At 53.1% G+C, this 22873-nt stretch overlaps 1 protein-coding gene across 2 annotated transcripts; it reads left to right on the forward strand.

Moving 5' to 3' along the window:
- Positions 1-607: 607 nt before the first annotated feature.
- Positions 608-22457, forward strand: LOC131897042 (DNA topoisomerase I, mitochondrial-like). 2 transcript variants are annotated; one of them, XM_059247902.1, is made up of 14 exons: positions 608-728; positions 2607-2719; positions 4739-4860; positions 7145-7267; positions 8655-8842; positions 9528-9672; positions 10007-10150; positions 10553-10738; positions 11855-11923; positions 12307-12421; positions 13855-13982; positions 14573-14667; positions 21664-21810; positions 22275-22457. In XM_059247902.1, exons 1-14 carry the CDS (start codon positions 625-627, stop codon positions 22375-22377), a joined length of 1782 nt encoding a protein of 593 aa, XP_059103885.1. In that variant the 5' UTR covers positions 608-624; the 3' UTR covers positions 22378-22457. The 2 variants fall into 2 exon arrangements, with proteins under 2 accessions (XP_059103885.1, XP_059103886.1); XM_059247903.1 differs by lacking the exon at positions 4739-4860 and having other exon boundaries at positions 618-728.
- The last annotated feature ends 416 nt before the right edge of the window (positions 22458-22873 follow it).

Raw genomic sequence — 22873 nt, forward strand, 5'->3', positions numbered from 1 at the left:
TCCTCGCCTCTGTTCCTGCCTCTGACCGCTAGATGTCAGTAAGAATCCAGTAAGTTGGTGACTGTGGGTGGGACCAACAGAGCCAGCTTGCTCTTCCCTGCAGGTTTCCGCCTCATTCCCACCTTTCCTGTTAGTTCACCAGCTTCTTGCAGGCCTGTATGGCTGCTTTAGGGGAAATAGGGCTGCCTGCTGCTAGCTGGGGCCCAGCCGGCTGCTGGTTGGAAGTCTTTTGCTGCTTGGTACAGATGCCTTGAGATCTGAGTCGCTGGTCTCTTGGTAGCGGGCCTGGGCAACACCGATCTTTGCAGAACTTTCAGTGCTGTTGGTCAGTTGCCCAGGGAAGGTTGCTTTGGTACCTGCAACCGCGTCCTTCTGCAAGTGCAAGCGTTTGGTGTTTTACCACGTAGGTAGGGGCCTTTGACCATGTCGGTCTAGTCACGACTTCTCCAGGCTGCCATGGCAGGTAGAGGCGCTAGGAGAGAGGAGGGGCACTTCTTGGCCCAGGCTAGGGCAGCTGTCGCAAAGAGGGAAGGGGCTGGGCGGGACTCCGGGAAGAATGTGGGCGGGGCTCTGCCTGAAGGGCGTGGCCTCCAGAGAGCCAGATGAACACACGCACGCACACGCATGCTGCTGTTACCTCTCCGGGTCCTGTGCCGGCGTTTCCAGCATGTCTTCCGCCGCGTCCACTGCCGCCAGGCGTCCCAGGGCGCGAAGGCCAACCGAGCAGGGTAAGGCGAGTGGAACGGAGCTCAGGATAGATAGACAGGGCGCAGCATTTGTTAGTGACTTGCCGAATCCTGCTCCTGTGCCGGGTCACACCAGACACGTTGGGAAATTCGGTCACCCATGTGGTTGGGCTGGGACTCCGAGCTGCCGCGTTTGGTTGGAGGAGGTCCTCTCCCAGCGTTTGGTTGGAGGAGGTCCTCTCCCAGTGTGGTTCCCAGGCTCCCTGGTTGGTCTCCGGCCCACTTCAGGATTCCTACGCTCTTTGTCACGTGGCCTTAGCTTTCCGTCCCTAGGCCAGGTCACTAGCTTGTCCTGCTGGACTTCCTGGAGACTGAGGAAGAGGCCCTGTACTTGCGTTCTGGGGTTGGGATGGGTGTCCAGGCTGGGCATCTCTGTGAGGTTCGGGCTTTTTAGCCTTGCTCCTTCTGCACGGAGGTTCCCAGAAGCATCCAGCCAGAGCTCCTCTGCTGAGGGATTGTTGCTATCTTAGTGCTTAAGGAAGGGGTGTCCTGGTATGATCGCAGGAGGTGGGGCGGGGAGGGGAGAGGAGGGGGCGTGGTTCACAGTGAAGACAGCTCTTCCAGGATCAGCCTGTACAGTAGGCCTGCTGACCTGCCTTTGGTAGCTCAGCCTCTGCTGGCGGAGCTAAGTTCTTGGGCCTCAGGGATTCCAGGGCAAGACAGGATGGGGCAGAATTGTGTCCTTTTGGAGAAGCTGCTAGATTGTAGGGGCACAGCAGGACGCCCAGATAACTTGTTTGGTACTCGGTCTCTGACTGGACAAGGGAATATCACTTACGCCACAATGAGTTTATGAGTTCTGTGTCCTTGACTGTGAAATGGAGTTGCTGGTAGAATCCACCTAGCGGTTGTGGTGAGGAGCTTGATGCTCCGTGCTGTCCACATTTTATGACGTTGGACGGGGAGAACACTGGAGGAAGGTGTTGTCTGAGCCCACATCATGAAACACTTCTGCATCCTGCCGTCTTCAGAGCGGGCTGCCAGCAGACTGGAGCAGGGAATGTTCCCCCCCCCCCCCCAGACCCATGAGAGAGGTGGGATGGGATTTGGCCATCCTTTCTCCCTTCCCCTCCTGCATTGTTCATGGGACACCCGCCTCGGGCATCCAAATCTGCCAGAGCTCTCAGTGCTTATGAAGCCTGCTCTGGCTCCTTACGTTCTCAGGGCATACCTGGAGTTGCTTTATGGTTCAGGACCTGGTCCCTTGTCCCCTGACCTCCCCACCTACACTCACTTTCAGTCACTGGGTAGCTCCACTCCACCTGATCCCTTCACTGTGGGGACATCAAGAAAGACTCTTCAGAAACATCTGTCAGCTGGATGGTGGTGGGGCACGCCTTTAATCCCAGCACTCAGGAAGCAGAGGCAGGAAGATCTCTGTGTAACAGATTTATGTATAACAGAGAGATTTTTCCGTGTAACAGCCCTGGCTGTCCTTTATCTTGCTCTGTAGACCAGACTGGCCTCGAACTCACAGAGATCCACCTGCCCTCTGCCTCTAGAGCGCTGGGATTAAAGGCGTGCGCCACCACCGCCCGGCCATAACAGCCACGCTCTTTTAATTGCCAGGTAAGATGGCTATACTGAGGGGTTCTCTGTGGGACCCCGTGAAGAGGTTCCAGAGGGGCCAAGCTGGGGATCCCTTGAGCCTCAGAAAGGGGCATCGCCCCCCTTTCTACTCAGCTAGGCCCCTTGAGTTTGGACCCTGGCGGGGACACACTGGACTGTGACGGCCTGTCGGTTTGCCCCACCTCCTTAGACGGTGTCTTCCTCCCAGGTAAATAGGCCAAGGGGGGCATCCACGAATGGCCTGGTGTGGTGCGAGCCGGGCTCCACTCGGGCACTCTCCTGTCTCTTCAGGTGGGAAGAAAAGAGCAGGAGCAGAGTGAAGTGGAAGCAGCTGGAGCACAGGGGCCCATACTTCACCCCTGCCTACGAACCCCTTCCGGATGGAGTGCGCTTCTTCTACGATGGTGAGGCCGAGGGTGTGTGTGCTGTTGGGTTTGGGCCGACTTTCTCTCTCTGAATGGTCGGCATGCGGAGAAGACGTGCTGACCTTCCCAGCATCGGGTGCAAAGTCCTCCTCTTCCCTGCTTCTTGATGGACTGGCTGACAGCATAGAGGACAGGGGCCAACCCTGGAGTCCTCCAGAAACTCTGTGTGTGTGTGTGTGTGTGTGTGTGTGTGTGTGTGTGTGTGTGTACTCTCACAGATGTAGATGGCCACTGGCAGGCTGCTACAAGGAAGGAGAGACACGAGTTTGTGTTTCAGGGACACGCGTTGTACCCAGACTTGCCGAAGGCTGGGGTGAGCTGCTTTGGTCTCCCAGCCTCTCCTGAGTACACAATGACAGTGCACATCTGCATCTAGGCTGGCCGCCTGGCGAGAGGTGGTGGTGGAGATACACAGTGTGTGCTGTGTGTGTCCCTGTGTGGTGTGGAACACTGAACCTGTTCCTGTCTGTCTGTTTTTGGTATTTTGAAACCGAGTCTCACTAGCTGGCCTGAAACTCTCTATGCAGAACACGCTGACCTTGAGCGCATAGAGATCCGCCTGTTTCTGCCTCCTGAGTGCTGGGATTCAGGGTGTGGGCTATCACACCTAGCACAGATTGTATCTTCTTCTCCTCCTCCTCCTCCTCCTTCTCATTCTCCTGTTTTATTTTTTATTTATTTATTTATTTTTTTGAGACAGGGTCTTTCTACATAGCCTTGGCTGTCCTAGAACTTAATATGTAGACCAGGCTGGCCTCAAACTCACAGAGATTTTCTTGCCTTTGCCTTATGATGGTGTACACACCTGCTGGGCCCATGTGTACCTATGATGTGGCCTCAGGCACATGGGCCAGAGTGTACTGTGGAGGTCAGAGGATAACTCTGTAGAGCCAATTTTCTTCTTCCATGGTTTTTCACGTGGGACCCGGGATCAAACTCAGGGCGCCACGCTTGCTTGGCCTTTACCCACACATATTGTTTCTGAAATTCTTGTTCTGAAACTCTTCCGACATTCCGTTGAGAGATTTCCGTCGGGAATAGCCTGGGCGCCCACCTGGTGTTCTGTCTGGGCTTCTGTGCACTCTTCTGTCGTGCTGACCTTTTCGTGAAGTACAGGAAGTCCCTGAGCACGGAGGGGTTACACCTGCAGTGGTCACATTTTCCCACTGTGACGCATTCACTTTTATTTTGTTCCTGTAATTTCCTGTGTGGAAATCTGTATTTTAGAATCGCACATGTAGCCGGGCGGTGGTGGCGCACGCCTTTAATCCCAGCACTCGGGAGGCAGAGCCAGGCGGATCTCTGTGAGTTCGAGGCCAGCCTGGGCTACCAAGTGAGTTCCAGGAAAGGCGCAAAGCTACGCAGAGAAACCCTGTCTCGAAAAACCAAAAAAAAAAAAAAAAAAGAATCGCACATGTGAGGGCCAAGGGTATGTAGCTCCTGTGGCGTGCTTTCCTGGCGTGCGTGAGGTCCGGGGTTCATCCCTAGAATTGCAATAAAATGAAAATATTTTTTTAAATGCTTTTTTTTTGACCATCAAGATGGCTCGGTGAGTAAAAGCGTTTGCCACCTAAGCCTGGTGACTGGAGTTTGATCCTTGGGACCCACATAGAGATGGAAGGAGAGAACCCACTCCACGAAGTTGTCCTCTGACCTCCACAGGCACTCCATGGCATGTGTGGGGCCCCTACCCCCCATGTGAGATGTGTGCACACGCACACACAATAATAATGAAATGCATGTGTCGCTCTTCCATATAATACAAACTGAGTAGCAGGAAGCGGCGTAATAAAGAAAGGACTGGGTGGCCGAGGCTGTTGCAGACCCCACAGTGATGTTCCTGGTGCCACTCCAGGAGTGTGTGGCCCTTACCTTCCTCAAGTGCTGGTCATTTTGACTTAGGGTGTTCTCAGGGTGTACTGTGTGCTAAAGTAGGAGGTTGTGTCACCTGGACGGGGCCTGTGGCGGTCCCTCAGTCAGCACGTGTGGTATCTGCAGGAAAGCCGGTGAAGTTGAGCTTGGCAGCGGAGGAGGTCGCCACTTTGTATGGGAAAATGCTGCATCTTGAGTGTACAACCAAGGAAGTCTTCCAGAGGAACTTCTTCAGTGACTGGCGGAAGGTGTGTGTCCCAGTGGCTCCAGCAGCCGCCCTGGACCTGTCTGGTGGGGATACTCGGGGGTGGCTGCCCAGCCAGCTGCCATCTCTATAGCCCAGCCAGCTTTCAATGGCCACAGTGTTTGCCCAGCATGTGGCAGACTGTGGTGACCTTGTTCTGGGGGCTCTGATGACAGCATCCAGCTCTCAGAGTGGGAGGCTGGAGCAGTCCAGGGGGTGTTTTCTGCCCCATGAAAATAAGCACACAGTGTGGAGATGAAAGTATTGTGTGAGGTTTCTCTCTTTCCTTATTTTTTTAAGACATGTGTTACATGTAAGCCTGGCCTGATCTTTGCATCTTGTTACCTAGCAACCACAAGCCTGCACCCCCAGCATTTCCCTAGTGACTGACAGCATCGAGCATCTTTTCCTGTATGGTTTGTCATTTGGAGATATATATGTGTGTATATATATATATATATATATATATATATATATATATATATATATATATGTTTTTTTTTTTTTTCTAATTTTTTGAGACAAGGTTTCTCTGTGTAGCCTGGAACTCTCTATGTAGACCAGGCTGGCCTCGAACTCAGAGATCCGCCTCTGCCTCCAGAGTACTGGGATTAAATGTGTGTGCCACCACACCCAGCTTGTTTCTTTCTTTAATGTGATTGCGTTGACGTCACATGAGTAGCTTTGACCAAGAGCGAGCCCAAATTTTGAATTCTCCACTTCTCTCCCTGTGTCTTCTGCCTGTCTGTGCTTTGTGGTATGTGGTCTGTCTGTCGTGCCTGTGTCTGTCCCTAACAGAGGGCTTTGTTCCGAATTTATTGAACAGTTACAGAAAACACACACATTATTATAAGCCAGGGGAGTGGAAGAGTCCATAGTTTAAGATTGCAGGCTATACATTAGCTTGGGTTGTGAAAGCTGGCTGCGTAGAAAATCCAAGGCATGGTAAGGTTGGTTCCAAGCAGGCTGAGCACACAGTAGGACGGCAGGTTAAGTATATACTCTTTTCTGTTTTGTTTTCTGTGTATGGGTATCTTGCCTGCATGCACAGATGTGTGCACCACACACGTGCCTGGTGCGATGGAGCCCCTGGAACTGGAGTTACAGACAGCTGTGAGCTGCCATGTGGTGCTGGGAATTGAACCCGGGTCCTCTAGAGGAGCAGCCAGTGCTCTTAACCGCTGAGCTATCTCTCCAGCCCCAAGTACATGGCCTTACGTGGTCTTAAGGCATATTATTAACTGAGCTGCACAGTCTGGCAGAAGTTCCAACCTTCAAAGGCAAGAGGGATTTTTAATATTCCATTGAGTGAATTTGCCACAGTTTATCCAGTGCTTAATAGCTTTCTTCTTTAATTGTCCCTAAAGTGCAATTGTCATCCACCAACATGGGTAGTTTGCATAGGATGGGGATCTCCAAAGCAGAGCTAGGGGGTCAGGGGTTTTACCACTTTCATTACTGAAACGTTAAATTACATTTGGAAATGGGTATCCTTGGCTAGTCCCCACCTGGGTTCGTACTAGTAGAGTCCATTCGTGCTGGCTAGCGTCTGGGGGTGGTGCGCTTCTGTCACTGGGAGCCTGGGGTGAGCTGCTCTGTCAGCAGAATCTTTGGCCCCTGATGGTGTGAGGCATGGGGGGCCTTGCCCTGGGGAAGGGTGTGGATTTAGGGGCTCACTTGGGGATTTCATTTGGTTGTTTTCTGAAGGAGCAAGGCTCGGGATGTGAGTCAGGGCCACAAGTCTGAAGCTGAGACTACACACACTGCCCTCTAAGCTGTCCCTGTTCCTCCTGGGTTTAGTCATGCATCTGTGCTTTACCATGTGCCCAGGAGGCAGCTGTTTCCAGCTGAGGTCACGTGACTTATTCACAGGCCTCTACCGTGCACCTGGATCTCTGGTATAATAGTTGTTGGAGGCTGAGGGTCTGGTGCAGTGGTTCTCAACCTTCCTAATGCTACAACCCTTTAATACAGTTCCTCATGTTGTGGTGACCCTAAGATACTTTGTTGCTACTTCATAACTGTCATTTCACTACTGTGAACTATAATGTAAAGATCTGATATGTGACCCCTGTGAAAAAGTCGTCCAACCCCTTATAGGGGTCATGACCCACAGGTTGAGAACCACTGGTCTAGTGGCCCGGCCTTAGCACTCTGCCCGGACTCCAGCCCCGTGTTTGGGGTTTATCACAGTGATCCTGTACGGTGGGCCCCAAGTGTGGACTCCCTGCGCCATGGGTCGGCGCCTGTAATAGAGTGCTGAGCACGTGTTGCTGGTTTTGGTCCAGGAGATGACAGCTGAGGAGAGAAAGCTTATCACACACCTTGACAAATGCGACTTCGTGGAGATCCACAGGCACTTCATGGAAAGAACTGAGGCCCGCAGGACCCTGCCCAGGGAGCAGAAGCAGGTCAGCAGTGGGTTCTGGGAAACCCGGAGGTAGCTGGTGGGTGCAAGCTGCAGGAAGTCCCCCACAGAGCCTTCCTCCCACAAAAGCCTTAGGAGGTGGACCAGGTTCTGGGTGCTGTCACAGCAGGTACTGAGTACTTTCAAGTTATGCCCCTTTTTAAAGTGTGTCCAGCTGGGCGGTGGTGGCGCACGCCTTTAATCCCAGCACTCGGGAGGCAGAGCCAGGAGGATCTCTGTGAGTTCGAGGCCAGCCTGGTCTACAGAGCGAGATTCAAGACAGGCACCAAAACTACACAGAGAAACCCTGTCTCAAAAAAACAAAAAAACAAAAACAAAAAAAAAACCAAAAACAAAAAAGAAAACTGATTTTTAGCCGGGCGGTGGTGGCGCACGCCTTTGATCCCAGCACTCGGGAGGCAGAGGCAGGCGGATCTCTGTGAGTTCAAGGCCAGCCTGGGCTACCAAGTGAGTTCCAGGAAAGGCGCAAAGCTACACAGAGAAACCCTGTCTCAAAAAACCAAAAAAAAAAAAAAATAAAAATAAAATAAAAAAAATAAAGTGTGTCCAGGATATAATTCCATTTTCCTGGGGCACATTGGAAAGTACACTACCACTGAATCGGGGCGGTCCATACCTTTAATCCCAGCACTCAGAAAGCAGAGGCAGGTGGATCTCTGAGTTCGAGGCCAACTTGGTTTACAGAGAAAATTCCAGGACAGCCAAGGCTACATCTGTCTTGAAAAACCAAAGGGGTGGGGGTCAGGGGGGAGAGAGAGAAAGCACACTTCCATTTGAAACATTATGAGTAGCACAGGGCCCAAGGGCAGGAATATGGGGTGAGTTGACTCTACTATGCTTCTTTCCACATCTCCCCCTCTGTTTATTTAATTAATTAATTAATTAATTAATTAATTTACTTAGTGACAGGATTTCTCTGTGTAGCCTTGGCTGTTCTGGAACTCCCTCGGTAGACCAGGCTGGCCTCGAACTCACAGAGATCCGCCTACCTCTGCCTCCCGAGTGCTGGGATTAAAGGCGTGCGCCACCACCATCAGGTTTTCACATCTCCCCTCTATTTAACGGAGCCCTCCCGCCATGTAGTCCTCTCTCAGTTGTTTACTTCTTGGCCAGCCATTGCAGGGAGTTTGGGGTGATTCCAGAACCTGCCTCATTTCCTCCTGCCTTGAAGGCTACCCTGTTGCTGCTGAGCTGCAGCTTGAGGAACTTCATGCCGTGTTCTCCCCACATCTGCTGGAAAGCCAGGGCTTTGAGGCCTCCGGCAGCGGCAGCAGCAGCAGCAGCAGCAGCAGGAGGGACCTGGGTCAGTACAGGAACTGGGTTGGTTTTAGCTTCTTCTCTCCTGATGCCCACGTACTGTGTTAACTCAGAAGCTAAAAGAAGAGGCAGAAGAGCTTCAGCAGGAGTTTGGCTACTGTATTCTAGATGGCCACAGAGAAAAAATAGGCAACTTCAAGACGGAGCCACCTGGCTTGTTCTGCGGCCGAGGGGACCATCCCAAGATGGGGATGTTGAAGAGGAGAGTCATGCCGGAGGATGTGGTCATCAACTGCAGCAGGTGTGTGGGACCCAGCCAGCCAGGCTCTCATGGGTGGGCATTGGACCCTGGCTGGGTCTAGCCCAGGCTGCCTGGTGAGGTGGCTTTTGTCCTTAGCTCTTTAGGGTAGGACCCCTCACTGGATGGGACGCCGGACACTGTTCCCATGTATCCTGGGTCTTGGCAGGGCTCTGGGTCAGCAGGTGTAGCTGTGGACAGCATCTCTCTGCACCAGCAGAATTTCTCATCTTGCTCAGCGGGGCTGAGGTTCTCCTACTGGGTGGTGTGCTGTGCGTTTTCAGCGTTTGGCTTACCAAATACCTAAAAGCATGTTGGGCGTGGGGCTTGCTGCGCTCTGCTGGTGCTGTGCTGCTGTTAGTCCTGTGTGACCTCTCAAACTGCAGTGACCCTGGGTGTCAGCTGGTGTACGGCATCCACCTGGTTGGGGCTTCAGCATTCTCTGCATAGAGCTTTCTGTTCTGGTATGATCTTGGGGTGTGTGTGTGTGTGTGTGTGTGTGTGTGTGTGTGTGTGTGTGTGTGTAAGTTGGCAGCTGTTTGGGTCTGGAGAGCTTGGAGCCAGCTCTGAAGCCATACCTGCATAGGCGCGTGGCCGCAGGACACACATAGGGAAGTTAGGGGCCTTGAGTTGCTTGTATTTGAGGACCAAGGGCTTGAGACTATGACTCCCTGTTTTTTTACTGCAGGGATTCCAAGATCCCCGAGCCCCCGGCCGGTCACCAGTGGAAAGAGGTGCGCTCAGATAACACAGTCACGTGGCTGGCTGCGTGGATGGAGAATGTCCAGAACTCCTTCAAGTACATCATACTGAACCCCAGCTCCAAGCTGAAGGTGAGAGCGTGACCTTCCAGGGGAGCCCTGGGCCCCAGAGCATGAGTGTCAGGCCTTCCCCTCTGGGCTAGTCCAGGGTGGCAGGTGCGAGAGACTCTTCAGCCCTTAGTGCAGCCTCCAGAGATGACCCAGGATCAGGCAGCCAGTGTTGAGAGCAGCTGGGCCCAGTGGCCACAGTCGAACAGGCGTCCGAGTGGGGCTCATAGTTTTCTGAGGCTGGGCTCTGCCGCCCCACCCCTCACCCAATCAAACCTGCTTGAGGTGGGAAGGAGTCCGGTCACCTGCTCTCCCACCTCCCCAGGAACGTGGAGTGACGTTTGTTGTCTTCACTTAGGGGGAGATGGATTGGCAGAAGTATGAGGTGGCACGCCGCTTGAAGGGGGTCGTCGATGAGATCCGTGCTCAGTACCAGGCCGACTGGAAGTCCCCGGAAAGGAAGAAAAGACAGCTGGCTGTGGCCCTTTATTTTATCGATAAGGTATAGCATGGTGTGGGGACCTTGAGAGCTGGGCAGCAAGGACAGTGGTGGCTTCTCCCCGGAGCTGGAGCCTCCATCATAGGTATGTGTGCGCGCGTGTGTGAGTGTGTGTGTGTGCATGTGTGAGTGCGCACGCGTGTGTGCGTGTGAGTGCGTGTGCATGTGTGAGTGTGAGTGTGTGTGAGTGCGTGTGTGTGTGTGTGAGTGAGTGCGTGTGTGTGTGTGTGTGAGTGTGTGCATGTGTGAGTGTGTGTGTGTGTGTATGTGTGTGAGAGAGAGAGAGAGAGAGAGAGAGAGAGTTAGACTTCATGCCCGTGTATGTGCCACTGTGTATGCGTGAGTGCTGTGAGCGTGCTCCTTTGCCACAGACCTCAGCCTTGACCAGTGTCCACCCCGATCTAGCTGGCACTGCGGACAGGAAATGGGAAGGAAGAGGGTGAGACGGCCGACACCGTGGGCTGCTGCTCGCTCCGTGCGGAGCACGTCCGGCTGCACGAAAAGGCGGACGGCCGAGAGCACGTTGTGGAGCTGGACTTCTTGGGGAAGGATTCCATCCGCTATAACAACCGCGTGTCGGTGGAGAAGCTGGTGAGTGCCTTCACTGACCCTGCTCGCAATGGGATCTCTGTCGGAGCGTGGCAGAGCCACGGGGGATGTTCAGTGTCTCCTGTGGCTGTGTGATGAGGCGTCACAGCCAGGGCTTACGCGCACGCACGCACGCACGCACCCACGCACGCACGCACGCACGCACGCACACGCACACACACCTATTACAAGCGTTTTGGTCTGGGAGGCCTGCCGTCCAGGGTTTGAGTACTGGTTCCTTAGGAGCCTGGGGAGAATCTCTTTCCTGCCTCTCCCGGCTACCATTGGTGCCATGAGTGCCTTGGCTTTGCCTCACCCTGGGGGACCTCTTTCCTGCTCTCCTGGCTTCTGCCCCACGAGACTGGATGCCGCTGCTGGTTATGCTGGGCCTCTGCTTTCTCCCATTGTCTTCTCTCACACAATGCTGTCCTGTCGGAGTCAGGGCCACTGTGCTCTATGAAACCCCACCCTGACAGCCACACCTGTGGCCACCCTGTTTCTACAGAAGGCCACGTTATAAGATTCCAAGGATGATTTGGTGCCACCTTGGCACCTCTGGTAGGATGGGCAAGCTAAAACTAAGGAGAGGCCTGCGCAGCCTGGGCACTCTCCTCTGGAAGTTGGCCTGGCCGGGAGGATCATCATGCCATCTCCTGAAAGTGAGCAGAGGAGGGAGATTGTTCTCCTGAGGCTCTGTGATGCTAAGTGTGGCTGATTTGGCCACCAGTACAGGGCCCTGGGTCACCTGGGTAAAAGTCAGTGTTGCTGGCGGAAGAGGGGGTAGGAGTGAGCTAGCTGCCTGCTGAAGTCACTGAGTGGGTCTGTGGAGGCACAAAAGACCCGCTCCAGCTCTAACCACATGGCTGTGAGTGAGTTAGCAGTGAGTGACCACTGACCATGGGCAGGCTTGGGTTGGGAGGGCAGACACAGGTTCCAGTGGGTAGGCCTGGCACTGTGCTGATACCACCTCTTCCCAGGACTTGGTGTATGCACCCCTCTGTACTCTGCGGGTGTGCATGATGCGATCTTTCCTGTCCTCGTGAGACCTCCTTCCTGCTCAGCTGGCTTGTGCTCCAGGAGTCTCAGTGTGCCAATAAGTTAAGCTCTTCTCTGTTTCAGGTGTTCCAGAACCTTCAGCACTTCCTGGAGGACAAAGACCCTAAGGACGACCTCTTTGATGCACTGACTGTAAGCCTGAGTGATGGGCGCGTGGGGTCCAGGAAGGGAGTGGGGATTCGAGCTGGGGGGTGGGGGTGCACGCCTTTAATCCTAGCACTTGGGAGGCAGAGCCAGGTGGATCTCTGTGAGTTCGAGGCCAGCCTGGTCTACAGAGCAAGTTCCAGGACAGGCACCAAAACTACACAGAGAAACCCTGTCTCAAAAAAAACAAAAACAAAAACAAAAAAGAGTAGGGATTCACATCTAGCTTGTCTTTGCCCCCAGTGTGTTCTCTGTTCCGACCCAGCAGCTGACGCCCCCTTCCCTGCCCTCTCCCAGTGGCTGAGAATAGCCCATGACACTCATGTCTCCATGGAAACCATCCGTGACTCCTTTCTCCTCTCTGTACCCAGACTGCCGGCCTGAACAAACACTTGCAGGACTTGATGGAGGGGCTGACCGCCAAGGTGTTCCGCACCTACAATGCCTCCATCACTCTGCAGGAGCAGCTGCGGGTGCTGACCAGGGGTGAGTAGGTTCCTACACCTGACCCTGAGGGCTACCCAGACTGTCCCCCGTGGGAGCTGTGCCTTGGCCTGCCCTAGGCGTGAGCTGATGTCGGTTGGTGGGAGAATGCTCCGGGTCAGTCCCAGAGCAGGGATGGCCTCGCTGGCCCCCAACAAGGAGATGTCACACTTGCTGCTCCATGGCTTCTAGCTGCTACCCTGGTCTGCTGTCTGTCCTAACCCTCCTCCTCTAGGTAGGGCCTTGCCTCTCTTAGTTAGATCTTGCAGGTTCCTAACAGGCTGTGTACCCCACACTCCTGGCCTCTTCTGTAACCCCAGACCTTCCCAGCTTTTTGTCTGATCCCTCTGCTATCAACCTGGGATCTCTGTCTCCCTCTCCTGTCTTCAGATGCTCAGTGGAGGCAAAGCCTGCCCAATATTTGCTTCTTCTGTTCCTCCCAGCACAGAAGGGCATGAAGGTCAATGCCTACCACCCATGCCCACTCCACTCCCTAGGCATCGTTTCCTCAAGGAGACAACAGACCCATGGGCCTGGGAACTCTCTGGTCAGGGCAAGGTGAAGACTCAGTCTCATTAAATGTTGAATCCAGGCTCTTCCCTCTTTCCTCACTAAACCCCAAGCTGCCACAATGACTAACCTGGAGCCAGTGAGCTGTATGGCCCTGAGGACATCTCTCGTGCATCAGGGCAGACATGTAGTTAGGGAGCCAGGAACCTGGGCAGAAGAACATCCTCCCAGGCCCAGTCTTGAAGAAAAAACCTCAGGGTCCTGTTTCCCAGTATGGTTTTGTTAAATCTTGTAAGAATGGCCACCTGCTCTGGGGATACCTGGCCTTAGAATTCTCGAGAGTATGAGAGCAAGTGGCTATGCAGATGGGTGACTCAGGAGTGACTTAGCATCCTGCACCTCAGTTTTTCAATGACGTAGCTGGTGAGAATATTGCTCAGCAAAGCTGAGGTATACCATGTGTACATAGAGCCTCAGTGTTGGGGGTTCCTGTGGTGAGGATCCCAGACTGCACATGCTCAGACAATACTGACTCACCTTTCCTCGGGCCTCATGGCTTCCAGGTTACCCTGTTCCAGAAGGAAATGGCGGAGCCTGGGGTGGCTTTGGGCTCCTGCCTCTGCCCCAATAGGACATGGTCCAAAGGACTCCTGGTGCCTCCATTGCTATGGCTAAACCTACTTGGCTCTGGCTTGTGGGGACACCTTAGGTCATTTCCTCCTTGGGACTTTGTGTCATAGAAGGGACCCACATTTACAACATATCCAGAAAGAGCCCTTTGAGGGCCAAGGACGTAGCTTAGTGTAGAACACTTGAGCCAGCGTGCCAAGGCCCTGGCCTCCAGCGCCAGCACCGCCAAAGACTAGGAGAGAGGGAGACTCAGAGCGGCCTGCAGCCCAGTGACAGTTCTCATTGTCTTTGCTCAGCTGAAGACAGCCTAACCTCCAAAGTCTTAGCTTACAAACGGGCGAACCGGGCTGTGGCTGTCCTCTGTAACCATCAGAGAGCAATCCCCAAGACCTTCGAGAAGTCGATGCGGACGCTCCAGCACAAGGTGGGAAGGCGCCTGTCATGCGGCTGTCCCCGCACTGACTGCTTCACTTTGCTCTTTCCTGGGGCCGGGCAACCATGAAGGGCAGGAGTGTGTAGTGGGTACAGCTGCTCCGGGAGCCTGGGACAGGGGCGCGGGGCCATGACCTGGTCAGCCGTGGGAGGAACCCGCATCTGGGTTCAGAGCTGGGCTAGGCTGCCTGTCATCTCCCTGCTAGGACACAGCCTGTGTTCTAGTTTGGGAAAGAGGTCAGGACGGCGGCGGGCATGTTGGATCAATTTGTGGCTGGTGCAGGTGGCGCTGTTGGGCCCTAGAGGCCTCCTGACCTCACTCCCAGCCACAGATCAGGCTAGGGTCAGCCCCAGGTGGCTTCATGGAGCCTTCTCCCAGGCTCTTCTGTCATCTGAGTTGTTTCAGAATGTAAAGCCAGGACAGAGGTGGTATCAGGAGTCGTTTACCCAGCAGCTGTGAGGCTCTGGGTTCTATCTGCTGTAACTCCCCAAAGAATGTAGGGCCAATAGCTGTGGATGGAATCCTGAGGACAAGTCTGGGCGGGGACAGAAGCAGCCATGTCGGGCTTGATTTCTTCACAGATTGAGACAAAGAAGGCCCAGGTGGCTGAGGCCCAGGTGGAGCTGGAGCAGGCGAAGGCTGACCTGAGAATTGGAGGGCAGAGTAAGTCCAAAAGGTATGTGTGGGGCTGCCGCCTTGAGAGCCGGGACCCCGGGGCCCACCCCCGAGCAGTCTGGGTGGAATCAGCCTTGGACTTAAGATTTTCTGTAGCTAATTTTGTGATTTTTGAAAGCTTTATTACTCACAGACAGAGGTAATATAATTACAGAGCTGTATAAGGAACAGCCCTGGCCTTTGATGTGGGCTGCAGGCCTGCGATGGCTCTTTCTGGTTTTTATTTTGAGCAGTTGGTTGAGCTAATTTTCTTTTTTACTTTTTCGAGACTTTCTCTGTGTAGATTTGGAGCCTGTCCTGGATCTCGCTCTGTAGACCAGGCTGGCCTCAAACTCACAGAGATCCGCCTGCCTCTGTCTCCTGAGTGCTGGGATTAAAGGCATGCGCCACCACCGCCCGGCTTGGTTGAGCTAATTTTCACGGCACATATTTCACCCTTTCAAAGTGCACAGTTCCGCTGGGCATGGTAGCATTGGCGGAGGCAGAGACAGGCAGATCTCTATGAGTTCAAGTCCAGTCTGGTCTACATAATAGGTTCCAGGCCAGCCAAGGCTACATAGAAAAATCCTGTCTTAAAAAGGACCAAAACCAAACAAAAAGCAAAACAAAGCACACAGTTTTGAGAGATGTGTGGCCAGTTTCAGAAACAGAACCTGTATCCATCAGCAGCCCCTCCCTGCATCCAGCAGCCTCAACAGGCTTCTCTGGGGCGGTAGGTGTGGCTGCCTTGCTTGGTAGGAGTCCTGGGGTGGCTGCCTCCCTTCGTAGGAGTCCTGGTGTGGCTGCCTTGCTTGGAGAGCCCACTGGGTCTTGTTTTTCTTGTATCATTTCTGTCAGTGTTGTGCCTAAGGCTTTGTCTGGCTCCATAATGCAGGTGGATTCCCACATTTTCTCCTGAGAGGTCTGTTGCCCTAGCTATCACAGTCCCTGGTTCATCCTGAATTTGCTTTTGTCTGGGGTCTGAGGGTCCAGCCTCGCTCCTGTAAACACCAGACTTCCAGGCATTGTGTGCTAAGACAACGTCTCTGCCCTTGACTGGATGCACCCGGCACCTGTGTTGGATACCGGTTGATTGCAGATGTGGGGTTCATTTCTGGACTTTGGTTTTGTTCTGTTCATCTGTGTCCTGGGTCAGTCCCAGTCTATCCTGCTGGCTGAGTGTGGGGATCAGGAAGAATGAGACCTCCAACTGGTCTGTTTGTTTGAGACACAGTCTCATGTGCACCCCAGGCTGGTCTCAAATAACGGTCCTGCCCTAGCCTCCCGAGGGCTGGGGTCGTCAGCATGCACCACGGCCCAATTCCTAACTTTGTTTTTCTCTTTAAAGATTGTTTTTGGCTACATGGGGACACTTAAAGTTTTCTCCCATGAATGTAGGGGTGTTGTTAGGTTTGCTGATGGATTTGGGAGTACCACACCATGCAGTACCCAGTCTGAACACAATCTGTAAACACCTGTAATCCCAGCACTTGGGAGGTAGAGGATCAGGAATATCAGAAGTCAGTATGTGTGTGTGTGTGTGTGTGTGTGTGTGTGTGTGTGTGTGTGTAAAATCTAAACTAAGTCTTCCTTAATCTCTCTCAGCAAACATTTGTAGTTTGTCGAGGAAAAGCTAAGTATTGTGTTTTTATGCAGCTGCAATGGAATTTTCAGCTCATATTTGGATTGTTCATGGCTGGTTTTGTTAGGGGTCCCCCAGGCCACCTCGAGTCCAGTGATAACAGGTCAGAGGCTCAGTACATACACACTGTGCTTGTGGCTGAGATCTGCCCCAGTGGGGCAGGCAGAGTATCCGGGCCAGGTCCAGGCCTCCGTGCAAATCTCTCTCTGTGGCTGTGGTGGCACTTTGTGGTTTCAGAACCTCACTGCAGCCCCTCCACACCTGCATTCACAGCTGTTCTCAGTGCTGCCCCTCCACACCTGCATTTCACAGCTGTTCTCAGTGCTGCCCCTCCACACCTGCATTTCACAGCTGTTCTCAGTACTGCCCCCTCCACACCTGCACACCTGCATTTCACAGCTGTTCTCAGTACTGCCCCTCCACACCTGCATTTCACAGCTGTATTCAGTGCTGTCCCCTCCACACCTGCATTTCACAGCTGTTCTCAGTGCAGCCCCTCCACACCTGCATTCACAGCTGTTCTTACTGCAGCCCCTCCACACCTGCATTCACAGCTGTTCTTACTGCAGCCCCTCCACACCTGCATTTCACAGCTGTTCTCAGTGCTGCCCCTCCACACCTGCATTTCACAGATGTTCTCAGTGCTGCCCCTCCACACCTGCATTTCACAGCTGTTCTCACTGCAGCCCCTCCACACCTGCATTTCACAGATGTTCTCAGTACTGCCCCCTCCACACCTTGATACATGGTCCACATTCACTGAATATGAATTCAGTAAGTGTGGCCCTGCAAACACTTACTTTCCCATCCAGAGGCCACATCTGGACAAGAGTGTTTTCACAGATGTGACTAAAAGGCAGGATGTGTCTTGAGTGAAGCCAAGTGTACTCTCAAATCTCCCAGGTGTAAGGGGGCTCATGTGCCCTGCCCAGGCCTTGTTCCAGATCACTTCTACAGTGACCAGTCCCATTTGGAGCAAACTGTGTCTGGCAGCCACACTGCCTCCCCAGGGAAGGCAGGATGTACCCAGGCCCTTTGTGAAAGGCTGCAGACTGCTCATGCAGTGGGCTGACGTCAGCACAGAGTCCTCGAGGGCTGAGTCCCATCTGGTGTGCCTTGTGCTGTAGTGGCAGTTAAAGGAGCCACGTGCTACCAATGATCACAAGCTGCCACTCCTGATTTCTCAAGATGGCCAGTGCTAGGCTCCCAGCCAGCAAGCAGCTTAGGACTCCAGAGGAGTGCCCAAAGTTGGTAGGGCTGCCATGGTGGGCAATGTCCAGCAGGAAGACCTGTGAATTCATGACTCCAGAGAGGTGGCCTGGAGCTGAGTCCAGTCCTGAGCCTTTGCACCTCAACATGGAGAGTTAGAATGGACCTGCTCAGAAAAGGCATAGCAACCCAGAATCCCCAGCCTTTGGGGGCCAAGGGGCACTAGCCCCAGAGCTCACAAGCAACCCAACTCTAGTACTTCAGAATTCAGAATTGGGGTGGGTGTGCTCCCCACACCCACCCCAATCTCCTCCCAAAGCTCCTTTTATGGTGGCTGAGCCCTCTGTATTCATGAGATTATGAAGATTATGAGTGTTAAGCAGTGTAAGAGTCTCCGAGCACCTGGATGCAGAAGCCATTCACCCCTCCTTGTATTTGTTTGTTTTGTTTTGGGGGGGAGGTTGAGACAAGGTCTCATCCATAGCTCTGGCTGGCCTGGAACTTGCTCTGTAGACCAGGCCGGCCTTGGACTCACAGAGATCCGTCTGCCTCCTGAGTGCTGGGATTAAAGATGTGCACCACCACACCCAGTCCTCCACAGGCGATTTTGACATCTTACCCTACCATTGTTTTTTAAAACTAATTATGTATTTATTTTTATGTGTATGGATATTTTGCCTTCATGTGTGTCTATGCATGGAATGCCCAAGGGGACCAGATGTGGGCGTCAAATCCCCTGGGACTGGAGTTACAGATGGTGGAGAGCCTTGTGAGTTCTGGGAATCAAATCTGAGTCTCTGGAAGAGAGCAGCCAGCGCTCTTGATCTCCCCAGTCCGCTCGCTGTGGTTTTAATGCACGGAGTCCAGGCTCTGGGGGCACAGGAGTGTTGTCCACTGTACTCTGTCTTTTCTCTTGCTACAGCCCTTCACCGGGTTTCAGAGGACCTAGGGTCTAGTGCATGTCACCTTTGATGCTCACTGCTGTCATGTCCTCAGGCCACATCTGAGTTGATGCCCAAGGGTGCCGCGTGTGCTGGGAGCTGAGCAGTCAGCAAAGGAGACAGGATCGGCAAAGGGAAAGTTTTTGTCAAGGGCAGAAAATGTTAGAGGCCCCAGGCTCCTCGGTTTTTTGTTCCTTTTGTTACTGGCACCACAAATGGGATGACACGTGGGGGGCTGTGTATGTGAGACTCCGTCTGTCGGGAAGACGTCTGAGACTTGCCCCAGTCCTCTGCCACAAGCAGAGACCCAGATGTTAAGAAGGAAAGCCAGGCCCAGCATGAACCACGTTATATTGGTGAAATTAAGGCCACTCCACGTAGTTAAAAGGAAAGTTTATTAGTGGCGCAACTTACAAATGAAGGGATAGGTAGGTCGCAGGGTCTGGGGAAGGTGTATCGCAGTCCAGCGGTGTTCTCTGGAGAACTCTGCTCGGTCTACCTCCACCGTCCAGGGTCCAGGAACAGAGAGAGCAGCACATCCGGATCGAGAGTCTTCCGGGTCCTCCCTTGGCCCCGCCTTGTAGGCGTGACAGTTACCGAAGCCTCAATGGGGGTTGGAACTTCCAGATCAAAGCTGGAATGGCTACCCACTACAACGTTATCTGTCTGTGAAATGTGTTGAGCCTAGTGAGCCTAGTGACTAGTGGGAAAAGCAGGAATCCTCCTGAGATACTAATTCCGGGCACCCCTCGGGACCTAGCCTCGCAGTGGGCTGTCCTGTGGGTGGCTAGCCAAGCCCAGTTGTGGTGACTTTTGTCCCACCCTAACTTCCAGAAACGCAGCTGCTGGTGGTCTGTTTGCTTCGTTCCTTGCGCTTGTAAACGGTGGCTTACGATTGAGTGTGTACAGGTGGATAGCCACCATCCATGGCATGGAGGCCTTACGTTTCCTTTGCTTGACTTGGCTGGACCCTCCAGAACACGGTTAACAGTCAGTGGGGGTCCCCTTGTCTTGTGTCTGGCTTGAGAGGCAAAGCTTTCACTAACCAGCACCATAGAGTATGATGTTCACTGTGGGTTTTCATAGACGCTTCTCTCGGAATTTGCAGGGTTTTGTGTACACATGTGTGATCGTGATGGGCACTGGGTTTTGTCACATGGTCTTCTGCTGAGATGATTGTGGGCTTTGTCCTTTTAGACTCATGCGGTGCACGACGCTGATTTGTCTTCAGATGTAAAGCCCTCCCTGAGTTCCCATGGCTGGGTGCTATGTCCTTTCTCTCCTGAGGGATCTGCCTTCTGTTTTCGTTGGAGCTTTTGTTCTGTATCCAGAGGGACGCCTTTGTCTGGTTTGATCAGAGTAATTCTGGTTTGAGAACATGGGCTGGGACACGTTTCCCTCTTCTATTTGAGACCTGGTCGGTGGTTTGGTGGAATGCTCTGGCTGTGCCCTTAAGGGGGCTTTGCTTTGGGAGACACTTTTAGTGGCCGCTCTGGTCTCTGCTTGAGATACCGCTGTCCAGGTTTCTTATTTCTTCTTGCGTCCGTGGGTTCTGTTGTTCGGGGGCTTATAGTCAGCGGTAAGACTTTGTGTCCAGCTATCCATGGCATCCCTACTGTCCTTTTTGCTTCTGTAACGTCCTTGAGCATTCCTGATCACAGGACGGTGGTTCTTCAGGGCTGAAGCTTTTTCTTTCTTGCAACAAGCTTCCCGAGGTGCAGAGTGGCATCTTTTTACAGTGGCATGCTGCAGATGTCAGTCAGACTAGAGGGCGTTCAGTGAGGCGTGCAGCTGTCACAGAACAGCTGCTGGGAAATGTCCCATGTGCCACCAGAAGCACTCTGCAGGGCATGAGGCTTCGTGTCTCCTTTCCTGCGCACAGCGGCCCACAGGACACACTTGGCCTCCTGGCCTTTCTGCGTGTGCACTTGATGGTGGCTTTGCCGTTGCTGGAGCGTGCCCGTCGCTGAGCGGGCTGCTATGGCTAGGCCCCTGCTGTGAGTGCACAGTGTTGTAAGTGCCTTTTGTAGCGCCTTCCCACGTGTGTCCATTTCTCCAGTATTTGTATGTGGAGCACTGAGTCCGAGGGTTGGGATCAGAGTATCACAGTGTCGTGATTGTTAGCAGGTTGCCATGGGCAGGTAAGGAGAAGGGTAAAAGGAACGCCTCTTTTTAAATTTTATTTTATTTATTTAGTTCTTTTTTTCTCAAGACGGGGTCTCTCTGTGTAGCCTTGGCTGTAATAAATAAATAAATAAATAAATAAATATACCATTTGTTGTAAGGACTTTTTCCTAAGGGGGTGTCAGACAGTACCTGCAGCCTCTACCCAGTATATTTAACAGCTTTCCCACTGCTGCAGAGGTGACCCCATCCTTATTAGTTTGTAGCCTGTGTACCCTAGCTTTCCCAGAAAATCTTGAGGCTTCATGCAGTTTGGGCCTAAGTGCATAAATTAGGAGGATGGAGCGCCTGGACACTCAGGTGAAAGCCCAATGACCTGCTCTATCTCGTCCTTTTTGAAGGAATAGTTACTTTTTTTTTAAAATTTGAGACAGGGTGCCTTTGTGTGGCCCCTGGCTGTTCTGGAACTTGCTCTGTAGACCAGGTTGGCCTTGAACTCACAGAGATCCGCCTGTCTCTGCCTCCTGAGTGCTGGAATTAAAGGCATGCACCACCACCGCTTACCTAAAATTCATTTTCTTTAATTTTAAGATTTATTTATTATTTTATGTCTGAGTGTTTCACCTGCTTGTATGTCTGTGCATCATGTATGTGCCTGGTACCCATGGAGGTCAAAGAGGGCATCGGATCCCCTGGGACTGGAGTTACAGATAGTTTTGAATCACCGTGGGAGTGCTGGGAATTGAACCCAGGTTCTCTGGAAGAGCAGCCAGTGCTCTTAACTGCTGAGCCAACTCTCCAGCCCCATTTATTTTCTTCAAAAGACAGGATAAGGGCTGAACACCTCTAGTCACAAAGGTATTTGTTCATGTTACTTGTCCTCGCCTGCCTGCTTGTTGACATCCCAAGGCTCCCTCCATCGGTGGAGCCAGCGGCCTCTCTGGGCTTGTTTTGACCTTTGACCCCCCTCTGGACTTCTCACTTTGTGCCTGGAGAAGGCTAACAAGGCCATTTGCAGGAGGGACGTCAAGGCCGGGGCAAAGGAGGCCGTGACATGGGGTCTGCTCTCAGCAGCAGGCATGGACACCTCCTTTTCCAACAGTTTGCTGCAGAAACAGCGGCGGTTGCTGAGGCTGGAGGAACAGCTGGTACGATTGCACACGCAGGCCACAGACAAGGAGGAGAACAAGCAGGTGGCCCTGGGCACCGCTAAGCTCAACTATCTGGACCCCAGGATCAGCATTGCCTGGTGGGTAGGCCTGAGGCCACTGTGCCTGTGTGTGACCTGGGGGTTCTAGGAGGCCCCAGTACAGTCCCATAGGTGCCCCATCCTGTACCTAGGCACAACTTCCTGTGGCAGGGACCACCTGACTGGATGTCCCCGATACTGAGTCCTCTTGTCTTTAGGCCTCTTCCTTCTGAGCTTTGAGGTGGCTGGAGCTGGCAGTGCCCTGGGGACACTAAATCACGTGGGTGCTTGTCCTTCCCACTGGGAATGGGAGGCGGGGAGGGGTGGGCTTTGCGCAGTGGCTACCTGGGCCATACCAGGTATGTCTTGCTACCTAGGGAGGAAATGTAATTTTGGTTGTAGTGCCCAGGACAGCAGATCTGGATGGCACAAGGTGTCTTGGTCACCCTGATGTACCGAGGCCACCACCCTCCTTCCACACCTTGGCCTCCAGGGCAGGACTCAACTGATGTTGTTGCCTACAGGTGCAAGAGGTTTGGAGTACCTATAGAGAAGATCTACAGCAAGACCCAGAGAGAGAGGTTCGCCTGGGCCTTCAACCAGGCAGGTGAAGACTTTGAATTCTAAGCATCCCATTGCCATTGAACTTTCTTTCTCACCATGAAGCAATACTGTAGTTTTCTATAATAAATGTTTGGGGGACGGAATCTGTTGCTGTGACCTAGAACAAAGGCCCCAACAACACTGTCCTCGGAAGCACCCTCAGCGTGTCCTGACTCCCCCACCAGTGGCTTGCAGCCCCCCAGGCTGAAGCTTCTGTTTGAGGAGGGAGCAGAAGAGAGAGAGGGTCCCTGGGGGCTGGGACCCCTGGGACCGGTTACCACACACCTTAGTTCTCCACGAGGTTACAGTTGTACCTTTATCACAGTTCCTACCTCAGCCAGGCTCGAGATAGAACCCAGGACTCAAACATGTGGCCAACCACACACTTTACCACTGGGCTGTACCCCTCCCCATCTGTAGCTCTCAGTTGATGTCTTTCTGCCTCAGTTTCCCAACCTTGTCCTGCTCCTTGGGTTTCTGAGCCTTCTGGGGCCACTTATTGCCTGGGTATCCCAGCAGC

Source organism: Peromyscus eremicus, chromosome 20, assembly GCF_949786415.1.
Source record: "Peromyscus eremicus chromosome 20, PerEre_H2_v1, whole genome shotgun sequence".
Lineage (NCBI taxonomy): Eukaryota > Metazoa > Chordata > Mammalia > Rodentia > Cricetidae > Peromyscus > Peromyscus eremicus.